We start from the raw sequence: 16,443 nt of genomic DNA, 5'->3' as shown, positions 1-16,443 counted from the left end.
CACGGTGTTGGCTTTACCGCTGCTGCCGCTATTTCAGATGTGCTGAGGGTTAGGTCTTTGAAGCTGTGTGTGTTTTCAGTTTCCTAAGACTGGAGGTCTGTAGAGGGTCAGCGGGGCACCCTGGTGCAGGTGCTCTGCGGGACTGGCAGCGTCTGGACACACCGAGGCTTCCGAGGCCTAGGGGAGAAAGTGGACAGGTTCTCTCTGGTCTTTTTACCTTCTCCATACAGTCAGGGAAAGAGAGGACCTTGCTGGACTCTTGGCCTCTCTAATTAATGTTTCTTTGCTGTGCTGGTTTAAATTTGGACCCTTCTTATCCTTTGAAAGGCAGAGGCTGTAAGAAAAGTGACAGTTGATGATTATGGGGGAAAAATAAGGCAAATGGTATATTTCAAAGCTAGGCAGAGGGACCTGGTTTATCTGGATGACCTCAGAGAGTCGTGTCTTGGCCCTAATGCACGGTTCTAACTCTTCATTTAGGTCACCCCTGGGGATGTAGGACAGACAGCATGGTCCATTTTGGCTGGCAGCTGCCTATGCTCCTGCTGAGAGAAACTGCTGTCAGAAGAGCCGCTTTTTCAGTTGAACCTCATGGTGGATCACTGGGCACCTGCCATGGCGCTGAGCAGGAGCCTCAGCTGCTGGCCATGTGCTTATTCATGGGCTCCTGGCCGGGAAGGAGGACCCTGTCCCTTTAAGACAGTCCTCCTTTGTATGCGCTGGATGGAGTACATCTCAGCTCTGAGTTCTGCCGACTGTTAAAATCTGCAGAGCAACATTTAAATAAAGAAATAGAAGCTTCCCTCTATGGCTTTGCTATTCACAGCCAAGCACAATAGCCCCTTGTTGTTGTAGGCACTTTAATCCCCTTCATTAAATAGGAACCCTGCAAGGGGATGGTGAGGGGCCCGTAGTGGACTGGTCCCCGTGCTGTAAGCAGGACACCTTGTAAATTAACCTTTGCGGGAATGAGGCCGGCCCCTTGCTCTGCTCCATGTCCTTTGTGCACAGGCTGCTGTCTCCCCGGGTGCCATTCTTTTCCAGCGAAGAGGGCTTAGCTGCCGTCCTGGCACAGAAGCGTGGCTGCAGCACGTGGCAGCGGGGAGGGAGGAGCTGTTTGTTGCTCTGCCATCTGGCCTGTCAGCCGATCATTTACAGTTTAACCCTGATGGCTACACAGGAAAGCCAGAGCATGGAGAGATGCCCTTCCCAGGGGCCCCCGCTGCTTTCCCAGACTCGCGTGCAAAGGAGATGTGGTTGTTTCTGAGCCTGGCTCCTCCTTTCCTGTCCTGGCCACGGCCTTCCAGGATCCTGCAGACACTAACGAGGATCCCAGTGGAGGTTTTTTCCCCTCTTTGGGCAGTACGAGAATGTAGGCTTGAATTGAAGATTTGATGTTGTGTTGATAAGTTTAAGCAGAGGAAAATACATTTGTTAAAATGTTGGATTTTTCCTCATCTCAGAGCAAAATTCCACTAGAAAAATGAGACCTAAATCTTTTTTTTAGATGATTTGTTGAACCAAAAGGAAAGCAGGACTGTGGTTTAAGGTGACCAAGTGTGGAGGAAGAAGTGATTTAGAAATCGTGTGGTTAGTGTCAGGAAACTGCATCAAAATAGATGTGAATAAATGTCTTGTTTGTTTTAACTGCTAATTGGCTGAAAGCTTTTTCTGTCTGACCACTAGGACAGTAGATGGCCTATCTTTTCCAGTAACTGTAGATTAACGTTTTTGTTTTCATTTTAAAAATGCAGTAGTGCCTAAATGTATTTTTTTAAGCAAGTATTCAGGGGCTGACAGGCCCCTTCTCTCCATTCCCAGACCCACTCCTCAGAAGCAACCACCAGTAAGTAACTTTTTCTGGCTTTTGGTCTTCTGGTAGGTGCTACCAAATTCATATTTAATATTCTTATATTGCTGATGATTTTATCAAAGTCAAAGATTATCTCCTGACTCCCTCACTACATCGTTCTCTTCCTGCACTCTCTCTCTGGCCATTTTTGAGAGTTTATCACATTGTCTGGTTCCTTTATTTCACGTTTGAAACTTCCGTAAACATATTTACAACTTTGATTTCTTGTTCATGACCTTTTACCAACGCGTCCTGCCCCTTTCGTAAGACGAGGCGGCGGGGGGTGGGGGGGGGGGACCCTACTTGCCTTCCTTGCTGCCTTGCTCCCTCTGGCCTTCACACCTCTCAGCTCTTCCCCCACTTTAATGTGATCATAGTTGATAACATATAACTTTTGTTCTGTAAGCGGAATTAGCCTTTGTTCTGTGTCCACAGGTTGACTCTGAAGTTCCCAGCCCGTGCACAACCCCGTCACAGGCTGCTCAGCCCCGGGTGGGCTGCACTCCCACGGGTTCCCAGTGCCGAGGTCCAGTGGGCTCTCCTTTCTTGCCTTCACTGGTGGCTCAGGATGCGCCCACAGGAGGCTTGCTCGTTTATACTGTGATTCCATTGAGTTTTTGTTTTTCCCGTTGCCACTTACCTTTGTATTCTGTCGAGAGGAGACCGAGTGGCCCTCTCTTACTGTAAATGCCTCTCGTCTGTCCTCGTGTTCGTGCCTGATTTTGTTCTTTGTGAGGACGATCTTGCAGCCGTTGGCTCCTGGTGCTCGTCTGCTCTCGTCTCTTGCTGTCCCCCCAGAGTGTGTGTCCTGGCCTCCCGAGTCTGTCCCCCACCATCCTTGTGAGCACGTCTTCCTCCTCCTGAGGGAGTGCGTGGAAGATAAACTTTCTGAGTCCTCGTATGTCTGAAGAGATGCTGTTTTGCCCTCCTGCTTGACGGAGAATTAATTCTAGGCTCAAAATAGTTTTGTTTAGAACTTTGAAAGCCCCTCTGCTGTCTTCAGTACCCACCATTACACCAGCCAGATTCTGGTTTTGTGAGTGGCCTGGTTCCCCTCTTCGCTCCTCGTGGAGGTTTTAGGATCGTCTTTAATCCTCCAAATTCTGAATTTTACTATGAGTGTTTCTCTGTGAGATTGAAAAAGCTTTATTATACTGAGTAAATTGACTTTGCTTCTATTTGCACTCTTTGTCCTGCAGGAGTGCCTTGACTTTATCTTTTATTCCTTTATTGCCTTTTTTATTTGGGGCACTTGGGGGCAAAATAGGTTTAATTCCCAAGAGCTTATTATTTTTCTGTAATTTTCCCCTTTTCAGAGTCTCCTGTTCCTGTGAATTTTTCTTTTGTTCCCTTAATTATGTCTGTGCGCTCCAGCCTGAGTTTTCTGTGCCTGCCTTGCTTCTCCTGCGGGCTGGAGGCCTAATCTCTGTGAGCATAAGAGTGACACAGTGGGGGCTCCATGTGTTGGGTGGGCCTCGCGAACCCAAGCCTCTGCTCTAGACGGGGTGGGCAGGAGCATCATTTTCTGGGGAAGTACCAGGGGCTTCACCCTGGGTTCCAGCTCCCTTGCGAGCTGCTCACTCACCACAAGTTGGTTCAGTTCTTTTGTTTTTGCCTGGGGGTGAATATATATTCAGTATCTTTGGTTTTGGGGGCACCATGTGGGCACTGCAGACATAGCAGTGACAGGCGTACAAGGCCCCTGCCCTCGTGGAGTTTGCATTCCAGAAGGAGGTGTGGGCACTCTGCTTTCTCTGTCCTGGAAGTTCACTGACATCTCTTCTGTCGATGGCTCCTCTCCTTGTGTTCTTGATATTGTAGGTTTATAGTTTTATTTATTCCTTTACTAGTTCTAAAACAGTATCTTGCAAAGAAGAGGACTGGAAGCACATTTTGAATTTATAATACAAAATCTAGATTGTGACTTCCTAGAAAAATTGTCATGTGTGAATGCTAACCCAGAATGGTTGGGTGCTAAGATTCTGAAAAGAAGGCAACCACACAGAGTTTCCAATTTGGAACGATAAAAATTGGTGTCTGAGGTACACAGCAGTCTTGAGATATAAATGTTTTACACGATGGTCCTCATTGTGAGGACCTTGGTCTTGCCTCTGCTTGGGTCAAGACTCATTGATGATCTCATTAAGCCGTCTGTAGCTTCAAAAGCAAAGCCCGACTATTCATCCCCGCCATGGAATAGCTATTTAAGAAAATGGCCTATGTTATGTTAGAATGAATGTTTGTCTTCTAGAGCCTCAGGAAGTTAGTTCCTTAAAAGGATCTTCTGGTCTTCAGGGACTAGAAAAGCTCTGGTCGGTGAAGTCCAGATAAAGTAGACTGAGCTCCCTTAGGCGTGCTTTTCTCCAGACTGGGGTGTGAATCGGAAGAGTTTCTGTTGTTTCTCGAAGTGCTTTTGCCCCAACTGGAGCTGTTAGTTAGTCTGACTCTCCCAGAGCAGCTGTTGGAATGCTCGCCCTCAGGTCTCGGTGCAGTGGGGGCTGCCTCGCCCTCGGGAGGAGGCCTGGCTGCAGTCTGTAGAGTGGCGCTCTTCCAGCCTCTGACACGGTCAGAGTGTGTTTCAAATACAGAACTCACTGAGTGAGTTAGGCTATGAAATCAATTTCATGGGCTACGGCCACTGTTAAGAAAACTTAAGAGTAAAACAACAGAACACAGCAATAGATTCACTTGGGGAGGGTGTTATTTTTGATGCTGTTGTGTATGGGGGAGATTGCGTCATGATAGCAAATGCATTTCTTAGTGTGGGTCTTGGGGAAGTTTAATAGACACTTTTCTAGAGAAGGGTGGGGAAAAGCTGGATACAAAAGGAAAAATCGGCTTTTCTAATTAAGCTGTAGACTTAATTGGGGTCTGTTGTTTCTACCTCTTCTGTGGTCTTACGGGATTTTTATGAAATATTTGGGAAAGTAATTGCTCTCTGAATGCAGTACATTGTTTCAGTGCCACAGTCGGAGAGTCGTGGATCCTAACTGCTCTCAAGCAGAGCAGTTGTTCAGCTCCGTGCTCCTCAAGCAGAGCAGTTGTTCAGCTCTGTGCTGCCCAGGAGAAATGTGAGCCACAAACGCAGTGTTACTTTCTAGTAGCCGTGTGAGATCAATGAACATAATATATTTGGTTTACCAAGTTGTTGGTTCAATGGATAATCAATATAAAATATTAGAGATATTTGACTGTTTTTATACAAAGTCTGGTCTGTATTTTACACATATAGCACATCTCAAACTGATCTAGTCTCATTTCGAGTGCTTATTAGCCATACGTGGGCTGTGGCCACCATATCGTGTAGCGCTGTTCTAATGCGTTTATTCGCCTATGAAGGATGCAGTGTCCATGAGCCGCCCCTCCCGTCAGGCTGCGTGGGCACCTTTGCTTTGGCCCCAAAGGGCACAGGAGCCAGCGTTTTTGAGCTCCTGCTCAGCACCAGCTAGGGTTCCAGGTGCTTTGTTGGACTTCATCCTCCCAGCAGCCTGATGAGGTGGGTGGTGGTACCCCACTTTACTGGTGATGAAATGTGGCTCAAGTAGGTTAAGTAACTTGTGCAAAGTTACCTGATTGGTGTTTGGTGGATTGGAACTGGATTGGAGCCCGAGTTTGCCCAATGCCAGTGTTTGTTCTTCCCATTGACCACATTGCTTCCCCCAGCACAGAAGAAGAAACAGGGTCATCATGGGGGTTTCTCCCCCAAGGCCCTGTTTTTATGAGCGAGAGGTTGGAGTCTTGGAGGTATGTAGGAGTGTTTTGTGGTGAGAACTGTGATCGGGATTAAGTAACTTTGTTCTGATGGTAAGAGCTCATTTTAAAACATTATTCAAACAATGTAGAAGGGTATATAAAACAGAGAGAACAGTTCCTATAACTCAGTCCCCAGAGTTCAGTGCTGTTTTCAGTTTGGGGTATACCCTTTTAGATTTTTCCGAATACATATGTAGTCTCCCCTCTCCTTCCAGAGATGGCACAAAACGTTCCTTCATGTTGCTTTTTACTTGTCCCTTGCTCCCCACTTAGGCATCATGGACGTGTCCTATGTTGGAGTGGGCTCAGTGGGGGAGCTGAGGCTTGGAGCCCCACTGAAGGCCATGGGGGATGGACTGCTGGGCCATGACCGCCTCCGCTTCCCGGCACAACAGCCGCCTTTAACCTTCGGCAGCCTGTTCTCTCTCTTTTCATGCCAGATGCTCTTCTATCAGAGCTTTCCTCTGTGATCCAGGACCCTTTCTCCCTTTGGTAAACCTGATGGAGGATGGGAGTCAGAGCTGTCCCCAGCAGTTGGTCATTTCCAAAACGGGCTTCTAGCTCCTTCCAGGGAATCTTTGTCCTTTTGTGGTCTCTGGATTTTATTTATTTTTGGTGAGGTAAAAGCTCTCTTAGAACATTTCTCTTCTTTTTTGTAGTTCCCAGTGACCTGACTGCAGAGGAGCGTCAGGAGCTGGAGAACATCCGGCGGAGAAAGCAGGAGCTGCTGGCCGACATTCAGGTAGGAGCTCGCAGCTGGGACACATGCTGTTGTGTGACAAGCGTCCTTTCCAAAGGCCTCCTCTCTCACCACGGCTTTGAGCGAAGTGTAGGGATTGATAATCGCCTTTGCTTATTAACAGCTGAGAAGTGGACTCTCAGAGGTTAAATGGTTTTAAAGCTCCTCCCAGCCGCTCAGTTGTCAGAACTAGAGTGGCCCCAGGTCTCCTGACCCCTGAGGGCAGTTCTCACTGCCCAGCGGTGAGTCGGGGAGAGAGACAGTTAGAACAGGGGCTTTGGGTTAAGCTGGACCCATGTCCAGGTCCTGGCTCTGCCGCTTATTGGCAGGGCGATTGTAGAGATGAGAATTTGGTTCTTTGAACATCAATTTCTTTATCTGTAAGATGAGAATGAAAACCCCTGTTGACGGGTTGCTGGAAGGGTTAAATAAGTTCTTGTTTATACGGGACATACAGCTGGTCCCTAGGAGGTTCTTAGTCAGTGATAGCTATTTTATCCGTATTTTTCTAAATTCCTTTGCATAACTGCCAAGCTTTAGTAGGAAATAAGTCATAGAAGCCATTGGTTGGGTTATTTTAGCCCTTGAGGCAGCAAATGTTATTCTTCTGGAATTCTTTGTAAAACATTTGGGAATTCAGGGATGGGGAGGGAGGGGGCATACCCTGTAACCCCAAAGCTTCAAAGTGTGGAGAGCAAAGACTTGACTTGCTCCAGTGTTGATTCGAGTGTGTTTTGATCGTTTTGCCCTAGCTTTGATTCCTCTTTCACTGGTAAAGGTTACGAAAGCTTAGCAGTTCTTCACTCAGAGCCTCCTTGACCATGGCCATCCATTCTGAGGGCCTGCTTAAATGGGGGAGGTGGTGGAAGGCAGGAGCTTGGGCTGAACGTTCCCTCTGCTGGCCGCTTGGTGGCAGTGTTGGCCTGGGAGCAGCACCGCTGGTGGCCGCCTGGGCGTTTGGGTGGAGTAGCTCGTGCCTGCTCTCTGGTCACACTGAGTATGGGAAGCTGTGGGTGTGCTCTGATGGACTGGATTGAGGCAGCCATCTTTCAGTGAAACATACATATTTTGCAGAGTGTATATGATTAGAAGTTTCTTTCCTGGACTGTAAACTCCCTGAGGTCAGGAGCTATATCTTCTTCACCTTTGTGTTCCCTAGAATGTTTACTGTTTGGTAGGAGCTCAATAAATGTTTGTTGACTAGATGAATGTTTCTAGTTTACTTTTTAAGATTTTTTTTCTCATCTTATTTCATTTTCCTTTATTTTATTTTGTGTTTGATTGGAGTGTATTATGTGAGATTTTAGTTTGTTCTGTGTCTTCCTATCCCAGTAATTCTGGACTGTCTGTCTTATAGAGGCTGAAGGATGAGATAGCAGAAGTAGCTAATGAAATTGAAAACCTGGGGTCCACAGAAGAAAGGTGAGTCTGTCCTTCTGCTGGATGGTTTTGTGGTTGTAGCTTTGCCAAGCACCCAGCCTATAACTGTGATGTGTTTACGTGGCATATTTAAGGAGAAAGTGTGTTTTCTGGCCTCTTTTCCTAAAAAGCACGTACGTAATATACTTTCTGCCTTCCACCCTCAGTGCGGGGACGCCTGGATGTAAGGGCTTTGACCTTGCTGGGAATGTTGAACTAGAGAACTTGGAGGGTCCCTGAAAGCCCTAAACTACCCTTAAATTATTGTGTAAACTCCTCTTCCTTTCCCTCTATTGTCTACTGTGTGTTTTAAAAATTTGTGTTTTTCCTTTGTGTAAAGGGAAAGCGTAACGAACGCTGTGATGTGGTTTTGGAAGCAGGAGTGCCCGCGTCTGTCTGGGTGTCGTTTGAGTTTGTTGATGCCTCCCTGATGCTTAGGAGAAGAGGCTGTGAAAACGAAATTATTGTAGTGCAGAATGGCAAGGAGTGTTTGCAGGTTATGTTTTCCTTTTAACTGCGTGAGGTGTTAGGGTAAGTGAGAGTCTGGTTTGAATGGGGCTCCCAGACCGCGTTCTAACTGCTCAGTGCAGTAAATGGGCTGTTTCTAATTCACTGCGTGTCTGTATTTTTCTAAGCCTAAGTCACCCTGTCTGGCTTCATAAGACCGTTTGCATTTGTTGTTTAAACACTTGTGGGCAGTGCCATCAGGGATTAGCGGAGCTGTGTGTTCTGCAGAAAGTGGCCAGCTCATCACTTCCAGTCTTGGAAGTGTCAGTTTTGGATTATAGCTTTTTTACTTTCCATCTTAAGAATTTGTAGCTTAAAAGAAATAGATAAATTGGAGTTCATCAAAATTTAAAATTTCTGCTTTTATAGAAGATACTGTTAAAAGAAGTGAGTGGGCAAGCCACAGACGAGGAGGAAATATTGGCAATACCTGTAGTTGAAAAAGGACTTGTATCCTGGAGATATATATATTAAGAACACATAAAACTCATTAATAAAAAGACAGCCCAAATAAAAAATGTGCAAACAACTTGAATAGACACTTTACAAAAGAAGCTATATGTATAATAGACACATGAAAAATGCTCAGCATGGGTAGTGCTAAGGAGATGCAACTTAATGCTGCCATGAGATGCCGCCTCACGCCCACCAGGATGGCCGACACGAAGTGGACTGCCTGTGTTTCGTGCTGGTGAGCGTAGAGTGTGTACCCACGGGGCAGGCAGTCTGGCGTTTCCTGTAATGTTACCATATACCCGTGCTGCGCCCAGCACGTCAGCCCCCAGGCATTTACTCAAGGGATGTGAAAACGTGCCCACAAAAGGACTTGTACAGGAATGTTTATGGCCTTCTCCTTTAAAATGACCCCAAACTGGAAATAGCTTAACTGTCTACTGGCAGAGGGAGGGTTGAACAGATTGCGGTGACAGTTGTTAACTCACAACATGCACCTGTGGGGCAGAAACGTTCTACAGGGAGCGATGGGGGCAGGTGCACAACTTGGGAGGCTTGCTGCAGATCACTCAGATGGACCCTTCAGTGAGTGTGTGCATGATATGTAAGTTATACCTTAATGAGGTTTAGAAAAATCGTGTTAAAAAAAGGACAGCACTGGGGCCGACCCCGCAGCCAAGTGGTTAAGTTCGCGTGCTCCGCTTCAGTGGCCCTGGGTTTTGCCCGTTCGGATCGCAGGCGTGGACATGGCACTGCTCATCAGGCCATGCTGAGGCGGTGTCCCACATGGCACAACCAGAGGCACTCACAACTAGAATATATAACTATATACAGGGGGGTTTTGGGGAGAAGAAGGGAAAAAAAAGATTGGCAACAGACGTTAGCTGAGGTGCCAATCTTTAAGGAGAAAAAAAAAAAAGAACAGCACTGGGGCAGAAGGAACCAATGAGCCTGGGGCAAGGGCCAGGACTTCAGCTGCCCTTCACAGTGAGACTTAAGGGTGCCTGTGCTTGCCTGGGTGAGTCTTTCGGAAATCCGTATAAATCAGTGGTTGCCTGTGGGGGTGGTCTTTCAAACCTTGCTGATCACCTGGAGTACTAAAACTGGCTGTGGTGGTTGTTTTACAGGAAAAACATGCAGAGGAACAAACAGGTAGCCATGGGCAGGAAAAAATTTAACATGGATCCTAAAAAGGTGAGTGAAAGGAAGCAGCAGGCTGCAGCCCGTGCTCTCTCAGGTGGGCTGTCCCAGAGCAGGCTGCAGCCCGTGCTCTCCAAGATGGGCTCTCCCCAGAGCAGGCTGCAGCCCATGCTCTCTGAGGTGGGCTCTCCCCAGAGCAGGCTGCAGCCCGTGCTCTTCAAGGCGGGCTCTCCCCAGAGCAGGCAGGAGCCCGTGCTCTCCAAGGTGGGCTCTCCCAGAGCAGGCTGGAGCCCGTGCTCTCTGAAGTGGGCTGTCCCAGAGCAGGCTGCAGCCTGGCTGGCCTGCCCTTCTCTAGAGCTTCCTGAGCCGGTTCCCCTCGTATCAGTTGGCAAGTGTTTATTAGATACTTCTCTGTGTCCAGAGCACCCACACCCATTCTTCCTCTGCCCTTTGTCCTCCTTTCTAGATGTTTCCAGAGTAAGCGTCTTTGGCATCTGTTGTCTTTTCTAGGGGATCCAGTTCTTAATAGAGAATGACCTGCTGAAGAACACCTGTGAGGACATTGCCCAGTTCTTGTATAAGGGGGAGGGGCTCAACAAAACAGCCATCGGAGACTACCTGGGGGAGAGGTGAGGCCGCAGGGACTCAGGCACAGGGGTGCAGGCCCGTCCAGAATTACTGAGAAACAGACTCCAGAACTCTCGCCACAAGTCCTTGAAGAGAGTTTGGCCCTGAGGCAGCAGCAGCCGCACTGGGAGGGCGCTGTTCTGGGAAAGGGTGGCCGGCGTGCTGGGGTGTGAGCAGAGGAAGGCGGCTCTGCCTTGTGTGTGCTCGGTCGCCTTCCCCGGCCCACAGAGCTACAGGACTCCGCGTGGGAAACCGCCTGGCTGGGGGTTGGGATGACCTTGGGTTCTCAGCGTCAGTGTCTCACGTCTGTGCCCCACCCCCTCCCTTTTGTTTGTCTTGCTAGAGATGAGTTCAATATCCAGGTTCTTCATGCGTTCGTGGAGTTGCATGAGTTCACGGATCTTAACCTTGTCCAGGCGCTGCGGTGAGTGTGTTCGAGGGGAGCCCCTTGGGTGGTGGGAGAGGCAGGTCTCTAATCATGTCTGTCCCATGTGGCACTGTAGTGACATACCGTTGGCGGTTCTTTTGAATATCTCGAAGTATTTTAAAAGAAAACAGTCTGCTGGCTTATGATCGAAATGATTGGATGGTTAAAGAGAATTACATTACAATATATCCTGAAAGCAAATTTTGCAAAACTCTTCCTCAGGTCTTTCATTTAACGTTTTGGAAATCAATGAATGAATACATTTTGAAATCTTTTCTAATTTTCAGTTTAGAAAACCCTTTGATTTCCTGCACTAGAATGGGAAGTAGCTTAAAACTTCATTGTAGATGAAGAAAAGTGAACTTTAATTTTTTTACTAAATCTGTTATCTTGTGCCTTTTGGGAAATTGTCGTTTGGTATTTCCACTGCTGTAGGTTTAAATAATAACACCATTTTTGTGTTTTCAGTTAGATGGAGATAATCCTCAATTAAACCTGTTGGCCGTGGGCCTCTCTGACTTAAAGGGATAAATTGTGAATGTTTTGATAGAAAATCTCTTTTGCCACTTCATCTTGTTTTCTGGAAATTGGAATTCATTTAAAATGAGCATTATCTATATGTATTACAGTCTTGTGTATTAGTTTAAGGATGAGAACTATTCTTTTGAATAGGAAAATCTTAATTTTTCCTAAATACTTTTGCCTTTGATTAAGAGAACAGTGATGTAGAATGGTGATTTTGCATCTGCTCTGAGTTCCTGTAGCAGAAGACTGAAGCCCTCCCTTTGCCCTTTGGTATAAAAATCACTTGAAGTTAACAGTTCCCAGAGAAATCAATGCTCTCCCCAAGTCCTGTAACGCAGCCCGTCTCCACCACACAGGCAGTTCCTCTGGAGCTTCCGGCTGCCAGGAGAGGCCCAGAAGATTGACCGGATGATGGAGGCATTTGCCCAGCGCTACTGTCAGTGCAATAACGGAGTGTTCCAGTCCACGGGTAGATGAGAGACTTCATCCTTGTTTGCGATGGGCGTTTTACGCTAGATTCTTTTCTTGGCACTAGATAATTTCTAAAACCAAAGGCCTGCGCCAGCCCTCACGGTCTGGTGGTTCAAGTTTGGCACTCTTACCGCTTTGGTGGCCCAGGTTTGGTTCCTGGGTGTAGAAGCACACCAGTTGCCATGCTGTGGCAGTGGCCCGTGTAAAGGAACTAGAAGGACTTGCGGCTGGGATATGCGACCACGCACTGGGGCTTTGGAGAGGGTGAAAAGGGGAAGATCGGCGACAGATGTTAACTCAGGGCAAATCTGTCCCTGCAAAAAGTAAAATAAAATAAAAAATAAAACAAAAGGCATTAGGTTTATGCCTAAGAACATCAATTTAAATTTAATTTATGATAGTAAATGATGGAAACATTCAAAAGTCCAACATTAAGGGAGTAGGAATATGTTGTGGTATCCCTGAAATATGAAACATACAACTGTTAAAAGTCATGTTTTAAAAAGGAGTTTTTATTGGCATGGGAAAATGCTAATAAGATTACCAAAAAAGCAGGCTTCAAAACTATACATCTGTTTTAATCCAAGTTTTGTTACAGTATGTATCTGTGAGGTACGTTTGCGATTTCCAGTCATGCATCACTTAACGACGGGGACACTTTCTGAGAAATGTGTCATTAGGCAATTTTGTCATCCTGTGACCATTGTAGGCTGCACTCACACAAGCCTAGACGATATAGCCCCCTGCACACCTTCCTAGGCTCTGTGGTACTGGTCTTGTGGGACCACTGTCATATATGCTGTCTGTTGTTGACCGAAACATCATTATGCAGCACGTGACTGTATTACACACAGGCACATTTATGTAATAAAGCAAAATAAGCTATTACTAGGTAGCAGGATTATAGATAACTTATACTTCCTTTTTTAATACGCTGTGTTGTTTTTCAGATTTTCCACAGTGTACACCTTGTCCTTTTACGATCTGAAATAATGAACATCTTTAAGTCTTGAGTGCTTCATGCCCTTTTCTGTGCTCTGCTCTTTTCAGTTAGCAGTACATAACTTCTCAGAGCATATCCGGGTGTGTAGATTTGGCCCATTCTGTTGAGGGCACCACTTTTCATTCTTGATTTCACGTGGCGTTTCTGCGTCTTTCAGTAAGATGTTTCTGATTGTCTTTTGCTTTACTCTTCAGACACTTGCTATGTCCTCTCGTTCGCCATCATCATGTTGAACACCAGCCTGCACAACCCCAACGTCAAAGATAAGCCCACCGTGGAGCGGTTTATTGCCATGAATCGAGGCATCAACGATGGGGGAGACCTGCCCGAGGAGCTGCTCCGGGTGAGCATGGCCCTTGTTCAGGAGGCAGTGACCTGGGGGCGGCGGCGTTGTTTTAGGAGAGGAGAAAGATGTACGCAATTCATCCAGTGTCTTCTCTTAGCATTCGTTAAATTATGTGAATTTCATCAAGAAATTGGTAGTGAGGCCCAGTGAAGGAATCAGGAGGGAAAAGCAATGTATAAAGCTGAAACTAAAGGCTTGAAGGAAAGTCAGGCTGATTTCTTTTCTTTCTTAATTATCAGTAAGCATCTTACTTATTTTGTCACTGTGAGCTGCCTGAAGGCAGAAGTGGTCATGTTGTTCTGTTCTCAGTGCCTAGCAAGGTGTGTGGCATACTGTAGGCACACAGTGAATGCTTGTTGAATGAATGAAGAGAAAGGGGAGGGAGAAAAGATATTTCTAGAATCAGAGACATGCAGTGTCATCTTTTATCCCAGAATCTGTATGAGAGCATAAAAAATGAACCCTTTAAAATCCCGGAAGATGATGGGAATGACCTTACTCACACTTTCTTCAATCCAGACCGAGAAGGCTGGCTATTGAAACTCGGTAAGTAGTGCCCTTTGGGTTAGGGCTCCTAACACAGATACGTAGAAAGGATGTGTGCGCCCACACACACAGATGTACGCTGTGGGAAAACGGGGGTTGGTTACGGGAGGAGCTGTGGTATGAATTCATGCTGTTACAAGATCCACCTCTAGAAAGGAAGTGAATGCAGCGTCAGTGCCCCCATGGGACACTAGAGACTATTGGGGACAGACTTCACTCCGCAGAAATATTGCCCAAGTGTATTTGCGCGCCACGTTTCCACTGTGGAATTGATCGATCAGGTTTTGTTTCAAGGCAGTTCCCACAGGACCTGGTCCTTTCCCCTTCCCTGCCCCCTCAGTCACTGGGAGGGTGACCAGCTGTGTCCATCTTTCTACTTCCCATCACACAGATTTGACCTGGTGCTCCTGCCTCCCCCACCCCAGTGCATCATCACTTCCTTCTGCATCTGCTCCCCACAGGCAGTGTGCATGGCAAACCTAGAGCCCTTGGCTGCAGCGCATCCACAGCACTCTTACTCATTCTCGGGCAGTGGTTTTTTTTCCCCCTCCTTTCCAATCTGAATCAGCCACGTTAATGATTTTGTTCATTCAGAAAAATAAAAGATTATTCCTTTTCCCTCTGCCAAAAGTGAGCTTGTATTGCTGAGATTTGTGGTCATGCCTTGCCCTGAAACTGATAGAGTAACCAAAAGGAAAAGAATAGTGGGTTTTCATACATATTCACGGCCACATGGGATTATTTCATTAATTGTTTCAGAGCACAGAGAGAGCCCCTGGACATAATGATGTCCATTTTATGGCCACTGAAAGAGTACTTTTCTCTGTTTTCTTCCGTGTTGGCCTTTTGATGTGTGAGTTCCCACATTACAGGTATTTGTTAGAATGGTCCTTCTCTACCATTTCAGCTGCTTGTCCCATGAGATTAGAAGTCCACTCTCTTGGCCATTGACTGACACCTTGGGAAGCACTGAAATGGAAACTTTAATTTCTGACCAGTTCAGATAGCAGTAGGATTTATATTTCCTTTAAAAGCATGTCCCAAGTCCTCGTGTTTATACATAATGACTTAATTCATAAATTCTCCTTAAAGCACCACTTCACTGATTGGAGTTTTAAATATCTCTTGAATTAATCAACACTTGATATATCTTTAAGCCAGTAGAATCTTTGAAGTTAAGGCTCTAAAATTACTAACCCCAAAGGCAGCCATTCTGCTCTGTGTTTTTATTGCCAAGCAGATGGAGTTAAAAAGGAAACCTACTGGAAATTTAAAAGTGCATCCAAGTTTGGATTTACTGCCCCCTCCAGCAAAATTTGTTTAAATGCTAATGCTAAGTGTTAGCTTGACAGCCCAGATACTAAAATTAGAGTGGTACAAAGATGAGCTTGGTTCTTGCACCAGGATGACATGCAAATTCATGAGGCATGCCATATTTTTAAAAAGAAAAAATTTAACTAAATGTGGGACTCGCTTTTAGGTTATAGTGGGACTTTTTCTAAACCTCCCCTAAACCGTCCTAAACCCTTCATCTCGTGTTTCATTGTAGTGCGCTCAGACCCGCCCCTCTGTATCTGTGTGCTGCAGAAGGCGGGGTGCCACCCTCTGTAGCTGTGTGTACATGTCTGTGTATGCATACAGCTGTAAGGATGTGTATTCTTGTGTATACACATATGTACATATGTATTCATGGGTTTGTGTGTGTGCGTTCTTACACACACTTTAAAAAGTGGTAGCTGTCTGAAGAAAGACATTTAATTTTCCCCAAAGTAGTCTTCACTCTCTTTGATCTGGATTCTAGATATACTAACACATGTTAGCTTGGTGAGAACTGATCTGTGGCATCTTTGGGACCAGGTTCTCGGTCATGCCTCAGATCTTGCCTTTACCCAGTGGGAGGTGGCAGATGAGAGGAGCCCCTCCTCGCCTGCAGAGTGGGCGCTCGCCAGGGTAGTGTTTTTATGTCCCCTGCTCCCCCCAGGCAGACACGAATGACTAATACAGTGCACTTTAAAAATAAGGAGTCGGGTTTAATTTCTTTGTTTTAATTTTCTTTTCTCCCTCATTTGTATGTTTCCATGATTTTGGCTCTCCTTTTCCTTGCCCCAAACTCCAGGAGGTATGTAATCCCCTCGCCCTGCTCGCGCGCTCTGCCCAGGCCACTGTAACTGCTGCAGCGTTTTCTTCTTTTGTTATTTTTGGTTATTTTGTTTTTTAATTGCTGGTGGTAGTGTTAATGCTGCTTCTAACTTGTTGTACAGTCCCTAGGGAACTGGTCAGGATCAGGGGTTCGGAGCCATTTCCGTTTTGCCTTTTAGGAGTAGTACGTAGTGCATCGACAGCTAGGCACCACATGTGGAATAACTTAAACTTGACTGAATGTGGTAATGCAAGAAAACATACTAAGAGTGGGTTTATAAAAGCAGAGAAAGTATTCACTGAATTTTCTCTTGGAATTTTTGGCCAGGCCTAAGCTATATTTGTTGAATTAAAATCGACATCCCTGAATTAATTTCTAAAGTGGAGAAGAGGAGGAGGAGAAGGCAGTTTTGACTTCCCAAAGCCATGTGCTTCTGATGTGCCACAGTCAGAGCGCAAACTAGGACAAGAGTTAAATGGGACAACTTAGGACATT

The 16,443-nt window shown here is 46.2% G+C and overlaps 1 protein-coding gene and 1 non-coding gene across 6 annotated transcripts in view; both read left to right on the top strand.

The window, feature by feature from the left end:
* The window catches only part of CYTH1 (cytohesin 1), an 81,463-nt gene that overhangs the window by 52,243 nt on the left and 12,777 nt on the right, over positions 1–16,443 (top strand). For 4 of the 5 annotated variants that reach the window (XM_070483737.1, XM_014863334.3, XM_070483738.1 and 1 more), the window contains exons 2-9: positions 6,265–6,347; positions 7,702–7,766; positions 9,851–9,917; positions 10,374–10,492; positions 10,834–10,914; positions 11,799–11,911; positions 13,111–13,259; positions 13,697–13,808. In XM_070483737.1, coding sequence (XP_070339838.1) covers positions 6,265–6,347; positions 7,702–7,766; positions 9,851–9,917; positions 10,374–10,492; positions 10,834–10,914; positions 11,799–11,911; positions 13,111–13,259; positions 13,697–13,808 — 789 coding nt within the window. Of the gene's footprint in view, positions 1–1,640; positions 1,847–6,264; positions 6,348–7,701; positions 7,767–9,850; positions 9,918–10,373; positions 10,493–10,833; positions 10,915–11,798; positions 11,912–13,110; positions 13,260–13,696; positions 13,809–16,443 lie in introns of those variants that run through there. The other variant, XM_070483740.1, reaches the window with a different exon arrangement.
* On the top strand, positions 15,146–15,248 carry LOC123276554 (U6 spliceosomal RNA). The gene has a single exon (XR_006513058.1). It is a non-coding gene; the product is annotated as a U6 spliceosomal RNA (small nuclear RNA).

Source organism: Equus asinus, chromosome 13, assembly GCF_041296235.1.
Source record: "Equus asinus isolate D_3611 breed Donkey chromosome 13, EquAss-T2T_v2, whole genome shotgun sequence".
Lineage (NCBI taxonomy): Eukaryota > Metazoa > Chordata > Mammalia > Perissodactyla > Equidae > Equus > Equus asinus.
The sequence above is the reverse complement of the archived record's forward strand: the minus strand, read 5'-3'. Positions and strand labels throughout refer to the sequence as shown.